Source organism: Arvicanthis niloticus, chromosome 16, assembly GCF_011762505.2.
Source record: "Arvicanthis niloticus isolate mArvNil1 chromosome 16, mArvNil1.pat.X, whole genome shotgun sequence".
Taxonomy (NCBI): domain Eukaryota; kingdom Metazoa; phylum Chordata; class Mammalia; order Rodentia; family Muridae; genus Arvicanthis; species Arvicanthis niloticus.
Window position 1 is genome coordinate 66,713,252 of NC_047673.1, and position 20,925 is coordinate 66,734,176.

General features: G+C 34.8%; 1 protein-coding gene across 11 annotated transcripts in view; it reads right to left on the reverse strand.

Moving 5' to 3' along the window:
- Window positions 1-20,925, reverse strand: part of Cep170 (centrosomal protein 170) — an 83,572-nt gene that overhangs the window by 7,976 nt on the left and 54,671 nt on the right. For 3 of the 11 annotated variants that reach the window (XM_076914561.1, XM_034520153.2, XM_076914554.1), the window contains 6 exons: window positions 20,129-20,278; window positions 17,331-17,451; window positions 14,111-15,931; window positions 10,437-10,671; window positions 2,976-3,123; window positions 391-561 (listed from right to left, as the gene is read on the reverse strand). In XM_076914561.1, coding sequence (XP_076770676.1) covers window positions 391-561; window positions 2,976-3,123; window positions 10,437-10,671; window positions 14,111-15,931; window positions 17,331-17,451; window positions 20,129-20,278 — 2,646 coding nt within the window. Of the gene's footprint in view, window positions 1-390; window positions 562-2,945; window positions 3,124-10,436; window positions 10,672-14,110; window positions 15,932-17,330; window positions 17,452-20,128; window positions 20,279-20,925 lie in introns of all 11 variants that reach the window. The other 8 variants (XM_076914560.1, XM_076914559.1, XM_076914553.1 and 5 more) reach the window with 5 other exon arrangements.

Genomic DNA, 20,925 nt, shown 5'->3' on the forward strand with positions numbered 1-20,925 from the left:
GATCAACCACCTGCTCTTTAGAGAGAAGCGAGGGAGTAAATTTTCATGATGGGTGTTGGTATTCCCTCACTTGAGAATGGGGGTAAAAGTAGAGGCTAGAGACCAAACCTAGTCCTGTGCCAGAGCAGCGATAACTCTTAAATGCTGGGCTATCTTTCAAGTTCCTTATTTTTGCTAAAGGATTAGTTTAATAGTTTTGATAAACATTGGCTTTTAGGTTAACTTAGAATTAATCGTGACTCTTGCATGCATTATTAGTTTAGCTTGGACACCTCTTTCTCTTTAATAACAATAAATTTGGTCCTCCTGAAGTAACTGGGGCCCAACATTACCTAATGTGGCACAGTCGATGCCTCTTCACCATATGTTCAAAGTCTGAAGCTTACTTACTTCATCCCTACTCCAGGTTCTCCGTCTTGTAATCGTTAAGTGATCAGGATGCTCTGCTGGCTGAGGTCTTGAGTCAACAGACCGACCATTGTTTCCTTCTGGTGTTTTAGAATGAACTAATGGAGGTATCTTTCGGAAGTTGAGACTTTCATCAAAAACACGATCAACCAACTAGTAGAACAAAAGCAAACTCTTATGAGAACAGAATAGCGAAAAGTGTAGAAATACTGGCATTATAATTTTTATTAGAGAGAAATTATTTCATTCTCAAGTAGTAACAGAAGCATGACATCTTCAATAAACCAATTACTTTTTAAATAAGTGCGCCAAACAGGTCTCTTCCATAAACTAGATGTTCATCTATTTTCAGGATCGAAAATATTTAACTATGCTAAATTCAATTCTTTCATGATTAAAATGTTCTCCACAGGGAAAAAAATTAGATGCTTTAAGAGAAAAAAAAAAAAAAAAACTGAGCCATGTAGGAGGACAATGAGTTCACTTTACTCACATTGCCTTACCAGTACAAAATAATGTTTCTTTTTCTTTTAGTTTTCTATCTTGTTTTTTTTTTCCTTTTTTCCTCCCCAAATCCAGGTGCCAAATTTCTTCACAAGATACATGAATAGTAAATTCAATTAAATTTATAAAAGGAAACAAAATTAATCCACATAATAAGTATTTTGGTCTCAGTCAAACTTTTAACAATGATAGAGAACATACATCTCCTTACAGTAAAACTAATGTCCTACCATCGATAGTGGAGACTATGGACATGCAACACCAAGTAACAGGTTTACCGGCAAAAGAATAACTAGGGTAACATTCTTAAATAAAACAAAAAGGGAATGAATATATATTCCATGAAATGTTTCAGTAATTCTACTGGGGCTCAGTGAATGAATAACCATGTTAGGTAAAATTTAGTTAGAAAGCTGAGAAAATAACATTATTTAAATGTACCAGAGACATGTGTATGTCTTGCCACCATGAAGATCCTCTTGGTTTTGTTTTTAAACCAACAAAGACAATTTTTATATACACTTATAATTGATCAGTGTGGTAACAAAACTCTACACAGATTAATGAAATATCATTTATTAAATTAGAAAGCATACACACAAAAATAAACAAGAAGTGACCATTAAGGAGCTTTATAAGAAAACAATGAGACAAAAGCAACTGAAGCAACTGAAGAAAAGAGTGCCAGCACAGTTCACCAGGATTACATGTCCAAAAGGCTAGGCATTTTTGGTTACTATTTAGAATTTAATAAAATGAAGAAGTTGAGTTATCAGTATCAGGGGCTAGCAGCATTTGTCTATAAAGTGGCAGAGAGTGAATGTTCTTGGCTTTGCAACCATATGGTCTGCCTGAGAACTCAGGTCTGTACTACAACACTGAAACAACAGGCAAATAAGAATTGCTACATTGTAATAAAACTGAAATGTGAATTTAAAATGATTTCCATGTTATAAATCACTATTCTTTTCATATTTTCAATCATTAAAAAAGTCCATTTCTAGTTTTTAGGCCATATAAGGACAAATTAGTTCCTTTAAAATGCTGACATGGCTAGAGACTATAGTCAACCTTCCTTATCTGGGGATTCAACTAAGTATTGAAAATATTTTTACAATGCTGTGTGTTTAGTAGAGATGCCACATTTCTTTACAAGATTCATAAATGGTAAATTCCATATAGGATCTCTTTCTTTGTCACAGTTCTGTAAACAATACAGCCTGGGCACTTTCATGCTATTAGGAGGTATTCTAAGTATCCAGAGATGAGTGTACAGGGGAAGGATGTTCACAGCCTACATGTAAACTCAGTACCATTTTATCTAAAAGACTGGAGATTCTCAGGTTTTGATGTGTGCCTTGGAATTACTCTCCATAGATACAGAGGGATGAAAGACCACTGTATCATTAATTTTAAGTTAAAGGTACTGTGTGGAACAATGATATAAAATTGGTGTCTCCTGGAACTGTCCTGTTGGAAGCCATGGTTTTAGGTGGGCAACACTCTATAAATAATAACATATTCCAGAGTTTGTAAGAATATTTGAGTATTTATGTGTAAACGTGAGAGAAATAGTATTTGTATAATATATATATTTCAGTTTCAAAAAACAATATGGTGAATATCTGTCAACAAAATTACTATTTTAAAACACTGTAGAAATTATATATTTCTTTGATATTAACTAGTAGTGACTATTTCTTTTTACTGTCAAACTTCATTGAAACCTTATATAGTCATCTGTTGAATTTCAGTTTACTTTCCAAATAACATCTATATTCACATTTCAAGTCAGATTATAGAAACTCTTCTATAATCAATAGGCAAAGTGCTTAGAGCTAAATAATTTTCCATTTTTTATGTTAATAGTAGACCAAGTATTAGCCTTTTAGTCTTTGCTAACTGTTACAAAAAATGAATTTGATAAAGCAAACTTGGAAAATGCAGAGCTGCATGCAGACAGGGAGGGTGGACATAACTAAAATAAACTAAGCAAAAAGCTAAAAGCAAAAGAAATTAAGAAAAGAAAGAACCTTATGCATTTCTCCATGAAGATCTCCTACCTCTTCTCTAGTGTCTATGGCAGAGCCAGGGGTGGTGGCAGCAGTGCTTACTGTGGTACTAGGGGCAGTGCCTGAGGAAGTCACTGAATCTATTTCTCCCGCTACGTCGTTGATCTCCCGAGCAATGAGAGCAAGATCTTGGCTGATCCTGGCAATAATTTTAGAAAAGAAATTTAATTTCCTTTACATTAACAGCTCTAGAAACAATCAATTTTGGTAGTCATGTAACTTGTAACTCTAATTAAAGATTGATATCCCAAATTTACAACTTTTTGGAAAGCTCTTTACTATTTTGGTACAAAATTATAAATCCTTAACTTCAAATACTAACATTAATGAATTAAGTTCCAAATAATCTACAAGATAATATCTTTAAAAATACATTTTGAATACTCTTGGCACTAACATGTCACAGATCTTAAATTTGGAAATGAGAGAACTCAGAAAGTATCTGAACATGGATAACAAGAAACTAAAACACTTTAACTAACTTACCTGATGCTTAGTGTTTCAGTTATAAATATAAGCAACAAACTACATTGGAATTAACAAGGATAAGTATCTTTGTCACCAACAGAAATTGCATGATAGTTGTTTATAGTCATCTATAGAGACTACTTTTTCAAACTTACACAGCTACCCAGACTATTGACATTTACTAAATTGTTAATAAAGAGTCATCAACTACTATATTGCAAAATATTTTGATAACTGTATTTCAGCATTACTAAACTTCTTTGTAATTCTAAAATACTTATGTTCATGAGATTGGAAACACTATGATAACTTCCTAAGCTTTTACCTGAAGGGTTCTATGGTGGCAAGAAGTCATGGACTGAAGCACTGTTTTACACTATACACAACATTTTCTACTTTATGTGATGTCATTTGAGGACCATAATGCTCTTCTGAAGTAGGATTTTGCTGATTTGTTAATACACAGACATCACTAGACAAATCCAGTTGCCAGTTTGGGTTTGTTCTTCAAGTCCATGAAGCTTTGTGTTCATTCATACAGGCTCACAAAATCATGAAATAACTGTTTACTTTTTTTTTTTTTATTTTGAGACATAGTCTTGCTACATATACTTAGCTAGCTGGAAATTTTCAGCAATTCTTCTGCCTCTGCTCCTGAGTACTGGGATGGCATGTGTGTGCCATAATACCATGCCAGGCAAGCACTAGTCTACCAGTCACGCCTCCAGGTCACCTCTAGTTAATAGTCACACTAAAGTGAAGAGTTTTCTCTTAGCATTAAAAATAATCTTTAAGAAAGGGAAATAACAGAATTCTGTCATTGATATTACCATACATCTAAAAAAAGATTACTACAATTCTTAGAATTTTTCCACATCATATGTTTGTTGAACATAAAACTCAATTTGGCTTCTTTGATAGAAAAGGTCCCAGAATGATAGAATATATTTAAAAAAGAAATGTGAAAACTCAAATAACTTTCAAAGTACAAAAAAACATTTTTTAAAAGTTATATAAAATATGGGCTTAAAATTAAAAAATAATTTTTTTAGGTTGATACATATGAGTGCTTGCTTGTATGCCTATGTATAAGCATACACCCACACATATATGTGTATAAGTGCACACATACATGTGTGTGCACAGACCATACACAGCCTGATGCCTAAGGAGGTAAGAAGAGGGTGTTAGTGGATGGCTGTGAACCACCGTATATGTGCTGGGAACCAAATCTGGGTCCTCTCTGAAAGAAACAAATGCTCTTAACCTCAACCATCTCTCTAGTCCCAAACTGGTGGTTTAAAAGATGTTCAAGGAGTACAACAATTATGTAAAAATTTGACCAACTTTAACACAAAGCTGTGTTTAAAGTTCTGGGTTGACAGACATGTAAGGTGATTTAGTGTACACATATATAATCCTTGTAAGAAACTGCAACTTTATTTAAGTTATACCATTGCAAAAGTAGGGACAATGCCAATAAGTATTTACTGATCACGTGTTATTTGCCAGGTGCTGCTCAGCATTCCGAGGGGATAGCAATGCATAAATAGAACGGTTCCCTTGCTCTTCTGGAGCTTAGAATAGAGGACCATTATAAGGAACCTTCACATTAATCACCTTATCTAATCCTCACAGGTGCCTTCTCTAAGTGAGTTTATCATCTTATTTTATAAACGATTAAAACAAACTTTAGAAGTCAATGAAAACTGTGTAGGCTAGGAATCCAGAGTAATAACATCACTAGACCTTTGCATAATACCACTATAATATCATTTTTCAAACTTAACTGCTGATGTGGCTGAAAGTAAACTGGGGTATGTGTTATGTAATATAGGTTTAATATCTCCAAACTAAAATTATTGTATATAAAATGATTCAAAACAAAACTTTTAAGTATCAACATGACAAAACAAATGGAAAATTCTCTACCTGATCTTACATCATAGGTTGCATTTAAACTCAGGCAAATTAAAAAGGTAAAAATTACCTTTGGGCTCTGTGTATAAGGTATATATTGAAAAACTCTAGCAAGCCCAAGCATGGCAGACATGGCTCTGGCAGGCCTTGTCCTTCTTTCCCATTTCCTCTGTTAGATTACATTCCTAAAGCTAGGCCAAGGTCTAGTCCTTTGTTTGGTAGCTACTTCCTCCTGAGACTGACTACCAAGGTATACCCACCCTTCCCCACTCCCACTTTGGCCATGGTAATTAACCTGCCCAATCAAAATTAAATATGTCATACTAACAGGAAAGTCCTGCCTTAAAAGTTGATTCAATGATAACAACCTTTTACTAAAACTGTAAGCAGCTGGTCAGGGGTGGTGGCACATATCTGTCATACAGGCACTTGAGAAGTGATGAAACAAAATCATGAATTCGAGGGTATCCTCAGCTTAAGCTTGAGGCCAGCCTGGACTAAATGAAACCCTAATTCAAAAACACAGACATGAGCCCTGAGCATTACTACAAGAATCATTACAAGAAAATTTGAAAGGAAAATAAAAATACCAGAGAAGTGTTATGGAAATATTCTAACAGAAATAAGGCATCTATGCAATCCAGATAGTGGGTCTAAGTCATGTAGTTATTAAACTAGAGTTTTGACTTAATTTTTATAAAGTTTCTCAGCTCCATCTATTGGATTATAATCCAACATTATAACCCAACATATTTCTTTCCATACACTGCTCTGCTTTTAAACTCTCAGCCTATAACCTTTGCTCCTTATTTCATTTTTCTTCTGCTTCAAATCTGCAAAAAGACATCCCAAAAGAGTAAAATTATCTTATTTAGGGATATAGCAAATATCAAAAATTTACACTTATCTATTTCAAAGCCTAATACACAATCTACATTTAATTCCATTTTCTTTGTTACAAAATTGTAAAGAAAAACCAATCCCAATGATCTAAAATATAAGTCAAATATAAAGATCAGGCACTGCTACTCCTTCTATCCCAAATGATAGAAGCTGAGGTCAAACTTCATGTACTTTGTAGAAGAAGGAATTATCTGTTTAAAAATAGATAGATAATGTTTCTTTAGAACAGAAAGTTTATGAATTTCATACATGTGCTTAGTAATGATGCTTTTCTTATTCAATAAATTACAGATCTATCTTCTTTAGAGATATATGCTGTAAAATACATTATTACAGACTTACAAGTACATTAGTTCAAGAAAATGGTTTAAGAACTTTTTAGTACTAAGAAACCATAAACAGCTTGTATTTTTATTATGAGAATAATACAAAATTTGATTTTGTACTGAAGATATGGACCTTTACTGGTTGGGATTATTGACTACAATAGTTTAGTAAAATATTTTATAAAACTGTTAAAACCTTACTGGTGGCCTTAAATTCTACTTGTAAGTAGATTCTCAAAGTTTTTGGGATATACAGAAAACTTAAGTCCTAAAGAAATTCAATTATCACTATTTTCTCTGTTCTTAAAATCTGACATGTATTAGTAACTTACTGTCAATGCCAAACACTAATGCTAACACTAGTATTATGTCTGTCACAGATTTACACAGACTTTATAGTAAAGGAGGATATGGATCCAGGTCTGACTTTGAGTCCATTTCTGGACCATTTGGTTAGACTTCAGCACCATGATTCAGGTAACCAACTAGAGCCAATAGTATTCAGACTGCTCACAATCTTTTGTGATAGCATTTAATATCATGGCTTTCAAGTATTTAATTTGTGAATGTCTTATATAAATATAATTCTAGCTCCAACTGGTTTCTTTTCTTTTCTTTTTTTTTTTTTGGTTTTTCGAGACAGGGTTTCTCTGTGTAGCCCTGGCTGTCCTGGAACTCACTCTGTAGACCAGGCTGGCCTCGAACTCAGAAATCCGCCTGCCTCTGCCTCCCAAGTGCTGGGATTAAAGGCATGCGCCACCACCGCCCGGCTTCCAACTGGCTTCTTATGTTCAGCACTAAAATATGACTATGTTATACTGTGGGAACACTTATTGTAAATATAAATACAATAAAAAGTATCACTCTAGAAGTATATAAAAAAGAATATAATATCTTTGCAAATCATGCAGCTTAGATAAAATATTATATCGGCTTTACTTTTAAATGTTTTAATGTAATATCTATAATGAACTGGTTGTTTTCTCTTAACATTCTGCTAATACAAAGTCTCTTCTTAAGGTTTAATTAAATGATACCATGCATATATAATAATGAATTTAAAACACTATAATACTGCTAAGTTCCATGTGATTCAAAAGTAGATTATATAATCTTCCAGTATAGCCTTTTAGGTTAAAAGTATTTAGTCATTTGCAAAGGTCAAAGTCTAGTGTTGTGTATCATAGTATTTAAAACCACCAAAATCTATCAAATTCCCACTAGGAAAAAAATTATCTTATGCTGTCTGTACTGAGGTACATGTATTGGGAATATCTCTAAGAAAAACCTTCTTTTACAAACTAAAAAACCAACCATGCTCTATTTTGCGTACACATTATATATTCAGGATTAACCTGGTTTTTAATACAGATAAAGAACTACGAATGAAATAAGTCTACATTGAAAAATGAAAAGATGGATCTACCAGAGCACAAACCACTCTTTGTAATAAAGGTTAAGATTACACTTCCCAATTACAAATATTTCCAGTATTCTTCAATGCTTACTAAGTTTTGTTTAGGTGTCGTCAATATTTGATAAAAAAATAGAATTATGTCAGTCAGATTTAAAGCCTTTGAAAATAATTTTTCTCACATTATCATAACTTACCACTACTCTCTTAGAGCACTGAACACCACCCCACATAGTTTTGTTCTTCCTTTCCTATTTTTCATGAAAAACATCAACAACATTATCAACAACAGTTGTTCTCTTGCTTATATTCTTTTAAAAAATAAGATCTTAAAGTCAGAAAGCTATCATGTTCTACTGATAAAACAGAGATAGCTAGGGATGAAAATTGCTAGGATAGCTTGGGTTCAGAGTCTCTTGTAAAATAAACAGAGACAAAAGTAATACCAATCCGAGTAACAAATAAAACCATGGGAAAACAAAGTCTGGAGCCATTGTTCTCCTCCTTCTCACTCTTCTCTAACTGGATTAATGAAAGGTTTGACCGCCAAAAACGAAAGGACTTGTTTCTTCTCATTTATAGCACAGTGTGAGGGATAACATTCTGAGGAGACAGACTTGTTAGTTCTTTGGTACCACTTGACCTTGTACAGCAAGAGGGCACAATGACAGGACCAAAGCAAGACTTGTGTGTGTCAGGATTATCTGACTACAAGCGCATATGAGCACATGGTTCACAGATTCCTTTGCTCTAATTAGACTGAGATGGTTTGAATATGCTTGGCCCAGGGAGTGGCACTATTAGGAGGTGTGGCCTTGTTGGAATAGGTGTGGCATTGTTGAAGGAACTGTGTCACTGTGGGGGTGGGCTTTGAGACCCTCCTTCTAGCTGCCTGGATGACAGTCTTTTTTCCTGTTTGCCTTTGGAACAAGACGTAGAACTCTCAGCTCCCTCTCTAGCACCATGCCTGACTGGACACTGCCATGTTTCCCGCCATGATGATAATAGACTGAATCTCTGAGCCTGTAAGTCAGGCCAGTTAAATATTGTCCTTTATAAGAGCTGCTTTGGTTATGTTGTCTCTTCACAGCAATAGAACCCTAACTAAGACACAGACCAACTACCTTAAAAACCTTAGTAAGCTGTCTCATTAAAAGCCTGATCACAGACTTGCATATAGAAAAAACATCAAATTATGGTAAAAGTTCATGTTGCTCTGAAAGCATTGTGGACTATTGTATATACACTGTAATATAGCAAGTATAAAATCTAATGTCTTAATGTAAAGGCAAAAAACAATTACCATTTAGTGTAGTAAAAATCTTTAGGCAACATAAGCATTCTGAGTAAATTTTAAAAATTTAGAAATTAAAACAAAATAAATTATTTTAAATAATTTAAATATTTTATATTAATAATTTAAATAAATTAAAATTTAAAAAATTTTTTAAATCTTAGCATTAAACAAACTCCTTAGATTTTAGTTACTATGGCTTCTGTTGATTCTAAAATGTTTAAATGCAGGGTTATTAATTAATCACATGTATAATGTGAGTTTTACTTTCTGTATATCTTTAAAGGTAATAATAAGTAGTTATTTAATACTCATAATAATCGTGTTTTGACAAAGGAGCTGAACTAACTGCATTTACAAAACGGTAAGCAAAGCCAGGCAAGGTAGAGTATACCTGTAACCCCAACATTTGAGGCCTAGAAGAATAATCCCAAATTAATGGCCAATACACCTTAGATTTTATAGCAAAACTGTCTCAAAAACCAAACAACAAAAAAGAAGGTAAAAATATGCCTATTCAAAGTCGCCTACAGATTAGTAGCCTATCTGTAACAAGCAGATTGTTCCTTCAGTTTAGATGAATAGGAGAATAATCTGTACACAAATCTTGTACCAAACAAATCTTAACTACATGGAGTTAAAATACCTTTCAAAAGTTATCCTTCCCAGCTATGAGAAATCTTAGAAAGTGGGAAGGGAACCAAAATAAATGGATTCTGCGATGTGTTCTGCTCTATGTCAACAGCATGAACATTAAATAATTTAAGTGAAAAAAAAAAGGGAAATTCTGATAGAGAGTAATTCTTTTAAGACCTGAGGATTTCATTTTTTAGTTTGTACAAATAAAGAAGTGAATTTTTGTTATTAACCTGCAATGTTTTTAATTTGTTTAAAAAACAGTTGTTTTATTTTATATGTATGTGTGTTCCTGAGTGTATGTCTGCGTACCATAGAGAGCAAGAGCTTGTGGCAGTCAAAAGAGACACTGGCTGTTCAGGAACTGGACTTACAGTCATGAGGTGTTATGTGGGTGCTGGCTTTCTTCTCCTTTGTCATTTAACTCCTTAGCCACTTTTCTCCAGCCCCAATAACCGGTAATGCTGATAAAAAAAAAACCAAAAACCAACCTGGCTATCTCTTCTCGATGGGCAGTCCAATCTCGGATATAGTCTTCCTGTTCTTTAATCCGGTGCTTGAAGGAAGAACTAGCAGGCATTGCTGATCCAGTACTCTGCATGCGAGTGGTTTTCAGGGCTGGAGAAGTACGTAGACGAGTATGTTTAGGGGAATTACGGTTTGATCCAAATTCATCTTCTGAGGTGGAAGCATAATCAGTAGGAAAGCGCCTCCATCTTGAATTTACTAAATTTGTTTAATTATTAAAAAAAGAGTTATTATGTTATCATTTAAAAATTTTTAAATAAAAATCATGATTTCAAAATTACCATGAGAGTTCACATACAGCACAATTTTCAGTAAGTGACACACATACCTCACAAAAAATTCCTAAGTCTACTACTCCTTAAAGATAGAAACATATGTTGGTGAATTAAAAACAATGATTAAAAGCAATCAAAAGACCGTGTTTCTCATAGTGTAGTGAATAAACATTCAGATGAAAAACTCCACTAATGATAAACAAGCTCTAGTCATAAATGCTTAACATAGTTGTTTTTCAGTTGCACATACTTCTTAAGTAGCAATATGGATGCTTTTTAAATGACAGCAAAAACACCAACAAGACAAAAATAAAAAGGGAAAAGACTTCCTCATGCCACATGGATTTTGAACACAGAGATGAAGAAAACCCTCTTTTCCCAACATATATATGTGCATAATTCCTGCTCCAGAAATTATGCATTTATGGCAGAAAAAAAAACATTACCTCTGTCATTCAACATCCTGTTATGCTATGGTTGGAAAAAATCTTTTTACATGGTAAAAGAACACAACAAAGCATCTTTAATACAATTCTTTGCTGCTTTAACACCAAAAACATATGGTCGAAATAGACAATGGTGTAAAATCTACACAGCATGAGACTACAAAACCTATTCTCACAATCACTGACATTTAAGGCACAAGAGATAATTCAGATTGTCATTAAGGAGCGTGACAATTATTTTCTCATTTACAGTTAGTAAAGACATTTACAAATGTTACTGCCGACACACTGAAAACCAGAAGACAAATTAATATAGACATTTTACTAGTTAATAGGAAAATCAAACATACAAGTAATTTAAGTATAAAGTAAAGAACAGAGAAGGTACTGTCTAATTCATAGTAAACTTGTTTACCGAGTTAATGTATACCTAGCACTTAGATGATGTTGTCTGACTAGCAAGTGATTAAGAATAGTTTTGAATAATGAGCTTGACCTACTCCATATGGTAGGTAAGTGAAGCCCAGAATTTCTTCAACCTCCACTGGAATTTCATACTTTTCCTGATACTTCTTCCCCAAATTGTACTTTCCTTGAAGAGGGGTGGTTCAATTGTGCCAGAGAAGCATAAAAGAATTACCAATGTTACTAGACATTCCGAGTCATCAATGCTTACCACATTAAATGAAAGAAAAAAAAAACATTAATGACTTAGTCCAAAATACTACAAAATATTTTTTACATATGTCAATAGGGACTGTATCATAGGTGGTAAATAACTCCAAGGTCTTTAGTGTTACATGGAGAATAGAAACACTGACCAGTATGATTCTATGTTCTTTTAATCCTCCTTTTTTTCTCTTTCCCTTTAAGATAATACAGTTTTCTTAAATAAAAATGTTACAGCATCAAAAACATTCAAGTGTTAAAAATCAAACAAATCTTCTAGTAATCATTTCATCTAACAACTGCTTACTATATTCTTTACTGACATGGACTAGATAAAATAGCAGTTCAATTCTTTAGTGAACAACACCAAAACTATTTTATATCCACCTTGTATATATTTCTAGTAATATCATAACAGATAGTAGCTGTCTTATGGAAGCTAGGATAGAGTAACATTTCTTAACAGAGTAGCAACAGCTAGTAAAAGGCTCTGGATTCTCATTCTGCCTCAAGATTTGATCAGGGCAGGTTATTTCATCTCCTGGCACCAGTTCCCTAAACATCCTTTCTAGATCTGAAATTCTGTAACTGTAATTATGTAATATCCAACTACTAAGTATAAAGAATAAAAGTAACATTTAACTCAATTTTCCCTAGGGAATTTCATTAAGCAATTCAAGGGTTTATTATCTGTTTTAGATACAGAGGAGTACCAAGATCTGTATTCAAAGCAGAAATAAAAATTAGTGTCTATATATAATATGAAATCTTACACTTGTTTCTCAGACTTGCCAAGTGGTTCTATTTGGACCATATCTTAAATAAGCCCCTTCATGCTAAATAAGACTATTCATGTGGTAAGAGCTAGTCAATGATCAGAGAATAAGCTACATCATGCTCCTTGTAGCACACAACTTACATCAAAGCTCATGTTAGGACGGACGGAAGGAAACATATCTTAATGTGTGAAATGGAAGTAAGATGGTAGAACAAGCGCTGTTGCAGAAGTCAGGGAGCACAGCTCAGAAAGCAGCAGCACAAAGGGACTGAACTAAGAAGGTAGAGCCGTAAAAGAAAAATGAATAACAATACCTGGTAATCAACTGATTAATAATCAATCAAAGGCTGACACGTGGAAACAGGCCAGAATGACAGAGAAAGCATCATTTATCCCCAAGTAAGTTTTAGTCTACATTTGGTCCGACCACAGGCTATGACTGTCATTACCACAGCCACTGATCAGCGAAGACGGAACAAAAACAGGAGTAGACAAAAGCGGCAGTGAAAGGAGGAACAGAAAGTGGGAAAAAAAAAAAATCTACAAAGTACCATTGGTTTGGTTTTGAGTCATGAAGGATGTATTATATATTAAGCAAAAGTAAAATGAAAATTACACACCAATGTTCCTCCACTTTTAAAACTCAAGACTTAGAGCTCACTTAGCTTGCTGGTAAAAAATCATAAACTTTTAAGTCTGGGAACAGCTGGCCTAGCCTTACTGGCTTATGTGGCCACACCCATAATGCAGCTGATTGTGAGGTAATAAGAACATGTTTGGAGGATACACACAAATAGCTAGCTGCCTCCCAGCTGTAGCCACATATTCTCAGTGACTTCAGCTTAAATACAAAGTGGAAACCAGTAAGTCAATAGCACTTCCTTGCTTGGAGACAATAAGTAGTGATTTTAGTGACAGACAGATTTAACTCCAGTTAAATGCTACAAGAGTACATTGTAAGATAATGCTCACGATTAAATTTCCAGTTTAATTTGACATACATAAGCTTAGTGACTGCCCCATGAATCCATTCTTCCACTGAAATAAATGAAGTTAATTTTCAACAGTTCTGACTACAAATGTGTAAATATAAGAAATGTTTTTTAATCAGCTGTTTATTTCCAAAATGACTTAAAAGGTATATTATTTCTCTTCAGGTTCATAAGAAATCTGAAACACCTGGTTTTAGGAGCATAATATTATTTTTAAAATAATAATTCCTAATATAATTCTGACAAACAAATTCAACATTATCAAATGAAAAAAAAAAAAAAAACTCCTAAATCTGTTCAGTTAATATCTTATTTTGAAATCACTACTTTGTCTAAGACTTTAATTGGAATTTTATATTTCTGATTTTAACTTTATTTTTCAATTATTTTGCTAAGATAGCTATAAATTTAATTCTTAAATATAAAGAACCCACACAGAGAACATACTAATGTTAATAAAAATCTAGATCCAATTACCTGAAGGAGAGCCATGAGTGGAGGTCATGCTTTTGACCTTGGAGTCTGATAGCCGAGAGATACTGTTAGCTCTAGTTCTAGGAGAAAGTTTATCTGATGGCACTAGTCTGGCTCCACTCCTAATGACAGCTTCTGCAGTGCGTGAAGATGTGCTGCTTCTTGAAATTGTTGCTTCAGAGTCACTACGGGCAGATAACGAGCCAAGTCTTGTTCTTCGAGGCTGAGCCAATAAATCAATCCTAGAGATGGTTCGCCTTCCTGTCGGTGGTTTTGATGTTGAACTTGTAGTGGACACTTCAGAAGCAACAGATGCTTTGTCAGCATCAGCAAGTTCACTGTCAGAAGCTTCACCAAGCCGGGCTCTACGCAGGAGGGAAGTCCTGGTGGGCCGAGGCCTTGGGAGAGTGGTGGATTTACTTGCTGAACCCGAGGCAACAGGAGAAGTCTTAGACTTTGCTGCTTTGCCTCCTTCCAGTTTGGAATGTATATTGTGTTCATCGGCTGAGGTAAGTGGCGTCCTTCCATGAGATTTGCAGGAATATGTTTCCTGGTCAGATGACATAATGTCAGAAATAGCAGAATGAGGTACACTAGAGGTCTGGTCATCATCTGTTAAGTCTATGGAAGGCTGACGGATTCTTCCACTGGACTGTACAAATTTGCGACCATCTGCTCTTGCACCTACATCTGTAGAGCGACTTTTTGCTTTCTTTTCAATTTTCTCCCTACTGCCTGACTTTGTAACATCTTTGGATGGGGAACTCGTGGAACACCTGTCTTTATAGAGACTAGTGAAACTCTTCCGTTTTTGGGTGGACTTTCTTTCTGTCTCTCCAGTAACCAGACTAATTGTACTGGCTGTGTCTACATCAGATTCTGGTGAAATTGAATTGTCTCTATTGTAACTGGGAGTATCTGGGCCTTCATCAGTTTTATTATTATCTTCACGCAGTTTAGCTTCTAGAAAAGCCATCACTGCTTCCGTGTCTTTTAGAATCAAGGTTGTGTCCATGCTAGAATCAGTATCCAAAGAGTCACTCCTTTCTCGAAGTCTACTTGCAGACGCCAATGCTAAGGCAGTGGGTGCAGATGAATTCTGCTTATTGATATGGGGGATAAGTTCTATGGGGACGTTTGAACTGGGTTTGTCTATAGTGAAACTCCCTTGTCGCACCAATGACTTGGAAGACTCCTTCTTGTCTCCTTTTGAAGTCTGACTTTTTGGAATTTCCTCAGCTTTTCTCCTTTTGCTTTCGTTTTGTATTCCTCTTTCTCCTTTGCTTGTAGAATGTCCTGAAATTTTTTCTACAAGTTGAAACTCTTGCTTAGACGATTCCTCCCTACATTTATCTATATGGCCTAAGGCAGTTTTTGAAGAAAATTTAGCAGGAGTCCACTGGGCCTGCTCCTTTTGTTCCTGCTGTTGGATTTTAGCCAATGTTTGTTTTACCAAAGAAGTTATCTGATCAGCAGTCTCGCCCTTCTCCTTGCTAGACGAGCTTCCTGAGGGAAGGAGGGCTTTACTGTTTCCGCCAGTTTTAGGACTCTCACCATTGACTGCCCTGCTCACTTTACTCAGGCCTTGGTCTGCATTGTGCTTCTCCATCTGATATACCTGGGCTTCTTTTTCCTGCAGTTCCGTGTCTTGCTTTTCTCCTATCTCTGACCTCTGTGTAATGACCTTTGCTCTGGAGCTCTCGAGAGGCTTCTCTTCATTTGGGAGCTGGGGAAGAGTTCGCCTCTTCCTCTCTCCCTGACTAGCCAAGGAAGTTGCACAACTAGTACTTCTTAGGGAAACACCAGCTTCAGCAGTATCTGTCTCTAAAATAAAAATACCAAAGCAGAAATTCATGAGAGAAAAAGTACACACATAAAAGAAATGTCAACTAGTTACAGCACAGGTTTAAAAATATCCACAGTATAAAATGAATTCCTTCATTGTAAAAAATTTGTACTCCCTAAGTTAAGAAAAAAGGCAAAATACCTTAGTAAGGCATTAAAATCCATGTGATGGTTTGTATATGCTTGGGCCAGAGAGTGGCACTATTAGAAGGTGTGGCCTTGTTGGAGTAGACATTTCACTGTGGTGTGAGCTTTAATATCCTAGTCCTAGCTGCCTGGAAGTGAGTATTCTGCTAGCAGGCTTCAAATGAAGATGTAGAACTCTCAGCTCCTCCTGCACCATGCCTGCCTGGACACTGCCATGTTCCCACCCTGATGATGATAAACTGAACCTCTGAACCTGTAAGCCAGCCCCAGTTAAGTATTGTCCTTTATGAGCATTGTATTGGTCATGGTGTCTCTTCAAAGTAGTATAACCCTAAGACAATCCATATCAAAAAAAAAATGTGAAAGTAGTAAAAGGTGACAGGACTTGTCATAATTTCTATAAACCAAGGGACTTTCAAACCATAATTTTCTGGTATATTAAGGCAGTTTATTAAAAAAAAAAAATGACTCCTTTCTTTTTTTTCAATTTAGCAAATCCCAATGTAAAAGTAAATACTTTTGAAATGACAAGACAGACAAAAAAAATTTGGTCATATTTTAAAAAATTTAAAAATGAGGGGATCTTATGTGAGTCTTTGTCTTGCATTTTAAATGTGTACAATTAATTGTAAAACTTTAAGTGTAAACTGATAATTAAGAATACTATATACTTATGCAGTACAAGGTGACATTCTTATTTATAAATATAATAAAAATAATTAAATCAATATTTGGCACCCTAATTCATAATATAAATTCATACATATATGGCTCATGTGCAAATTATCACCTTATCTTTATGATTACACTATAATGATAATTATATATTTTTCTAACAGATCGGCATAACAAAGAGAGTCATTTTTGATATGTTTTAAAATTGTACTTGAACAGCAAAAAATTACAATAAAAAAGCAGAGTGTCTGAAAATGAAATACTAAATCTTAGTAGGTATACTTTTGTCTTTGGAAGGTTCAACTTATGAACTATACCAATGTTTTTAAGGATAAAGGACTTGGGTTAGGTGGCACAGCATAGCATCTTGTATAATATATTCAATAAGATCCTCAGTTTAAGCTTAATTTACTTCTTACTATATTAAGATATTACTTATTATATTACTATGTTTATATATACTTACTATATTACTATGTTTTGTTTTTAAATACACATGATCCATTAAAACAAAAAGAGAGAAAAAATAAGAAATGGAGGAGGAAAAAGAAATTACCATTTTCTATAGTTGCAGATAATTCCATTAACCTTTCTTCTGGATCATGCCTTGTATGATTAGCAGCCAAACTAGCCCACTGTGAAACCCAACGTTTGCTTCCGGATGAAGATATGGCTTCCTAAAGGGGAAAAACAGAAAGAGAGCATGCAACAACCCTGCTAATGCTGATTTTCATGACAGAGAATTTCATTCAGTCACAGTATGTGACATAGAAGCCATGTCTCAAGCTCAGCTTGGTACGATGCACTGATTCTTCATGTCTAAATTAAAGACTCTCTAGCTGCTTCTTTCAACCAGATTTTATTATTATTATGAATACAGTATACAATTTCCTGTGCTGCTTATACACTGATATAGTACCAGGTACAATATTTACCGGGTTGCCAGAGGAGTACAGATACGTATCACAGCTTTGGAGCTAGTCCAGAGGAGTCAGTTCTACTCCACTAAAAGGAAGAGAATCTAAGGGGTTATTAAAGTTACCTGTTAGCCCTCCCCTCTCTAGAAAATCAGACTGGCTTCAGGGTTTCAAGAATTATTAAGTATACTAGGTTATATTTTAATACATTTCAAAAAACTAAAGCCTGATATTTCTATAATATTTAAGCTGAAAATAACTCACTCTATGAAATTTGCTATACCCAGTCTGAACCCAGACACATCTATATTTAGATCTGTCTTTAAAGCAAATGTCTTTTGAACCCTTCTAGCAAGTGTATGTATCCCTTAATTCATGGACATACCCTAGCATTTGTAAGCTGAGTGTAATATAAAAATTATCTATCTCAAGCTGTAATCAGAGGTGGAACCAGCCTGTGAAACCTAGTAAAGTAAAGAAAGGGAGACTGGGATATGTAGTTCTATGGTAGAGCACTTGCTTAGGATGCATAAGGTTGGGTTCAATCTCTAGTACTGTAAACAACAAAGACACCTCTCACCCAAAACTTAACTTAGGCAGCCATTCACTCCAAAAAAATGTAAAACTACGAAAGTTCATTTTGAGCTACTTAAGATATACCTTATTTTTTTTAAAAAAAAGTTACTGTGTTAATTATGACCTAGCTGATGCTGATACAGTAATGATTCATGTAGATAATGTATGGCATCAAGAATAGGTTAATATAGTCAAAAGTAGAGAATGATGTATATAGACAAACTGGACATCAAAGTTAGCTGACTTCTTGGACTCCCTTCCAATGTCTTGCAATACCTGTCTATGACTCTGAGCATCCAAGTCAATGCCAGATGGATCTGCACTACACAAGAGCATGCACAACAGAGTGGCTTCACTACTGTATACTTATGGCAGGTTGTTCTTTGTTCTAAAGGCGTGTTACATGATGGCTACAAAGACAGGAACTTACTGGAACTATATGATTTTTACCTGGCAGAGATTGAGGAAGAGAGAGGAGGGAATCTAAATTTACAAAAGCCTTTCCCCGAATTTGTCAAAATACCAACACACTGCCTGGTATCATTATTAATATCACCTGTTTTCAGTGAGTAAACAGAAACTAGAATAAAATTTCCCTAAGTTTAAGAGAAATAAAGAACACTAAAAAGCTGTAATTGGTCTGACAATTTTCAGAAAATAGCAAACCACAGGGGATTTTAACACTCTTCAGTGAATATATAGATCTATTTATCTTTCCCTAAAAACATTTGTGAGAATATAAATGAAATAGTAATATTATGTAACTTGATTTTCTTTTATTTACACTTTATTTACCACTCACTTTAACTACTTTTAATTAATCTAATGAGTAAAATGATGAATTAAGAAAAAGGCTGGGGAGATGACTCAGTGATTAAGAACACCTGACAATGTGAGTTCAAATTCCCAACACCCACATAAAAAGCTGGTCATGACTGTGTGTGCCTGTGACATCAGCATCAATGGTAGAGGCAAGCAGCTGGTCAGCCCAGTGAAAGTCCTTGTCCTAAAGGAATATGGCAGAGAGTAATAGAGAAAGACATGCATGTGCTCCTCTGGCTCCCACATGCATGTGCAACACATGCATGCACACACACACACACATGTGCACATAACACACATCACCTCAAACTGAAAAAAAAAAAAAAAACTAAGTCACTTAAGGTTCAAACTCTGGCTTTACAAATGACAAGACTGAAGTTCCCAGCAAAGTTAATTTCTATGTACTGAATTTTCCTTATTTGTAAAACAGCTGGAAGGCTTCCTTCCACTAGAAGTTACTGCCTGTTATCTGAACAAGTAACACTCACAGCTTATGCAAGTATTTGATATTTCCTTTTGCTATCTAGACTGGAATGGAATTCTGATGTCAAAGCTATTTGGGCAAGCCATCCTCAGTTGTTTTTACATCACTCTCCTTACATCCAGGGTACCACACTGCCTCTTACTGCACTGATTGGTTGTTCTTGCATCAGTCTCCTTACACCCTGTCTACCACACTGCCTCTTACTGCAGTGATCATGTGTACCTCTTTCATGTTTCCTGCTCAGTCTTCTAATTGCAAACACATAACCCCCAAAGAATATAAGCATGGTCTATTTCCTGTTTGGTCTTACTGTGCTGCTTTCAAAGTGGGATTGTAGCTTATCACTTGTTTGGTGAATTGTAATTATTTTCCTAACATTCAAAGAACAATGAAAACTAGAACCTAAACCAAAATTGCTTCATGTTTTCCTTCAAGATAAAAAAAAAATAGTCCAAATTTAGCTTTTTAAGCATTTCACAAGAGGATATATATATACCTAAAATAACTTCCAAATGATGAAAACTTGTATTTTATGCTATAAGAAGAATTGCATACCTCTGAGTTATGAAACCCAGGTGTACTCAATGGCTTTCTTTCTTCCATTACTACTGCAGCAGAGTTGAGAGCCCAATCTTTTATGAGACCTTTATGCTTTTCATTGATAATAGGCCTATTATAATCCTGATTGTCATCTACTCCAAATACCTAGAAGGAAAAATTTGTTTCAAAATGGAAATAAATGTGGGCACCAGATTAGTGTGTGAATATCAACAGCATCAAAAGCAAATAAAAAAATAATCCTAAATTAGCCTCACCTAGCAATCTCAGAAACAAGGAAAGGTGTGTAATGACACGGTGACTGCCAGCTGGACTGGGCAGGAAGCCAGCAGCTGTAGATATGACTATCTTTTTTAATAGTTAGCAAATACTCCAGTTGATAAAATTAAATATTAAAAATACTACATTAGATTTGTTTAAAGGACTTATGACATTAAACATCAAAATCATGGAAAGAGTCAAGAAAATACTTCAGCATGTTTTCAGCTTGTTTCTTGTTTCCATTTTGGAGAAGCACATTAGAAAAGTAGAAACACGTGCCTCTTTTTATTTGCTTTTTTACTAAAAATGGTTGTTTACATATATACCTTACATTTATACCTATAATTTCCTAAGGTTCCAAACAAATTCTATTGTATGATTTTCACACAGAGAATAGCAATTTGTCGGGAATGCAGGTTCTTGACCTACTCACACAGATCAACTTTATCAATAGGTATGTGACGATCAAGTCAGCATTTTGAAAAGCTCAACACAGAGACCAATAGCTATGTGAATTTATTTTCCCATCAGGC